The sequence below is a fragment of the Branchiostoma floridae genome, chromosome 8 (genome assembly GCF_000003815.2).
Source record: "Branchiostoma floridae strain S238N-H82 chromosome 8, Bfl_VNyyK, whole genome shotgun sequence".
Classification (NCBI taxonomy): domain Eukaryota; kingdom Metazoa; phylum Chordata; class Leptocardii; order Amphioxiformes; family Branchiostomatidae; genus Branchiostoma; species Branchiostoma floridae.
In genome coordinates this window covers 23,824,228-23,826,762 of record NC_049986.1, presented here as the reverse complement: position 1 = coordinate 23,826,762, position 2,535 = coordinate 23,824,228, and the positions used below count along the sequence as shown (strand labels likewise).

Sequence of the window (2,535 nt, the reverse complement as noted above, 5' to 3'; positions counted from 1 at the left end):
TAGAGGCTACAAATGAGCTACAATTATGCCGCATTAAAAATATCCATTGCCTTCTCTGCTCATCACTTACGGGGAAGAGTAACCAGCGATATAGTCCCTTGCTGTAGCGCTTGCACAAATGTGTAGCCGAATGACTAAATTGTGTAGTATAAAAATGGAAATGGCACCATCGCTATGCACCTAATCAAAATATTCAGGTGAGTTAAACTGAATTGATTAAAGTAAAACTAGCTTTCTGGATTAATAAAGAGGCAACCTGTTCAACCATTTTTTATTCAGTTTCTTTTTTTTACGAACATGATGAAAATATTCACTGAGCTTTCTGGATGGCTTAGAATTATACGCATGTGCAAAATCACATGGACTGAAACTGAATTTCAGTTTTTACTTGATAACGCATTCTTAAGCTTTTTGGACCGTGTGGCTTTGGGTCTTTGAGTCTTGAAAACGGAGACTTGAGAAAAGGAAATCACTCCTTCTTGGATCTTCGAGTCTTGGAGACAAAAGATTCTTGGGTGTTGTACTGACGGCCTTGAAGGCAAGGCGCACGACTGAAAGAAGTCACTTGAGAAGTGGGTTCTTGAGTGCACATGACGAAGAAGACATCAATCTTTCTTAGGCCTTGGAGTCTTGGAGACGTAAGACTTCGCGAAGAAGTGCAGGAAGAGCACCAGGTAGCTGCCGTACATGGCGACGCAGAGGAGGGACGCGAAATCCGACCAATGGCAGGCCTCCCCTGATTGGTACGTCAGATGGGCGTATCCACCAATCAGCAGTCCTGTAGGGAAGAGGGAATTTGAAAATTGTAGTCATGTGACTATGACGTAAGCATTGCCCGCCGTGCCAGCTGGTTAAAGGAGGACTATGCCAGATAAATTTGAATTTGAATTCGTTGTGCAATCTCTTTCTCTCCCCTTCCTTCTCTAGATCTTTCTCTCCCTCTCTCTGTGTATCTCTGTCTCGCTAACTCTCTGAAATTAACTTACCATCATAGCCCTGAGTGTAGTAATTTTGACTGTAGATAAATATAAAGACGGAAAAAAAGAAGTATGTTCGCCAATAGTTATAACTAGTACTATTCTATCAGTAAAGAAGTAGATAATAAACACTTCTTCTTTAGCTTTCAACCAACATTGCAACATGTATGATAGAGCAGAAGTAAGAGTAAAAGTAAATAGATGGTTGTACCATTTTGAAGACTCACCTCCCACCATCTGTGAGCTCTGTAAGACAGTGATAGCCATGGAGAGCTTCCTCGGTAGTCTGTAGCATGATAGTGCAGAAGTAAGAATAAAGAGATGGTTGTACCATTTTGAAGACTTACCTCCCACCATTTGTGAGCTCTGTAAGACAGTGATGGCCATGGAGAGCTTCCTCGGCAGTCTGTAGCCCGCGGCTCTTACAGCAAAGTACGAGTACATCACGGCATGGACTGTGTAGTTCATCGCCACAAAATACCTGCAGACAAGATTGATATAGTTAAAAACTATGACAACAGCACTGCTTTGTAAGAGGTATACAGGAGGCCAAATATATCGGGGCACTCCAGCCATCACTGCACAGAGACTTCCTAGCACATTTGATCCATTGCTGACGTCATTTACCGGCAAGATCACGTGTTAATAAGATTACGTGTCTGTACCTCTCGCAAGTTTACGTTCTGAGCTGATTGGTCATCAGTATTTATCCCGAAGAAGGTGACAGTGGTCGTTGAAAATTTGATCCGTGTGTACATTTGTTCGAAGAAAGTTTAGCATTGTACAATTCCTTACACTATCATCAACCATTCACAAAGCAACAAGGGTAGGTTTCATCAAAGACGCCATAGCTAAGGATTTAACTACCCGTAGGCTGCAGAGGTGGGCTCGTGTAGTGTATTAAACCGCAGTGTGTTTGGCCCAAACCCCAGAATTCCCCTGTTGGAATCCTGTTATTCTAGATCCTTTGACTTTGCCTTGACACCAAAAATCATGAAGGTAATAAGAACACACATGCAGTCAGACAAACGCACAGACAGGCGTCGACACACAAAACAATACCTCAATTCTACCCAGAGGTAGCAAAAACAATATAATTACTCTACAGGCCCGGCCAGTTTTGAGTACGCGTACCGGTGGAAAACACAGACAGACACAGGCACATAAGCACACAAGCACACAACAGAAATTCTAAAACAATACCTCCATATTTCCTAAAGCCAGAGGTAATACGATCTTGACTCACCCCGCGAGCCCGGCTAGCTCAGAGTATGCGTACCAGTTGAACATACAGACGGACACATACACAGAAACACACAGACACACACAGAACAACACACACACACACAGACACACACACATACACAAGAACAATCATAATATATATATCAGTACTCACCCCACAGGCCCGGCCAGTTCAGAGTACGCGTACCACTTGAACATACAGACGGACATACAGACACAGACAGACACACACATACACACACACACACACACAGAGACACAAGAACAACCATTATGTCAGTACTTACCCTACAGGCCCAGCCAGCTCAGAGAC

The 2,535-nt window shown here is 43.2% G+C and overlaps 1 protein-coding gene across 1 annotated transcript in view; it reads right to left on the bottom strand.

Annotated features, from left to right (window-relative positions):
* Positions 1 to 150: 150 nt before the first annotated feature.
* The window catches only part of LOC118422001 (elongation of very long chain fatty acids protein 6-like), a 7,582-nt gene continuing 5,197 nt past the window's right edge, over positions 151 to 2,535 (bottom strand). The window contains exons 5-7 of the mRNA XM_035829504.1: positions 2,377 to 2,429; positions 1,325 to 1,458; positions 151 to 778 (exon numbers count right to left, since the gene is read on the bottom strand). Of these exons, the coding sequence (XP_035685397.1) occupies positions 606 to 778; positions 1,325 to 1,458; positions 2,377 to 2,429 (360 nt within the window). The 3' untranslated portion in view covers positions 151 to 605. The remainder of the gene's footprint in view (positions 779 to 1,324; positions 1,459 to 2,376; positions 2,430 to 2,535) is intronic.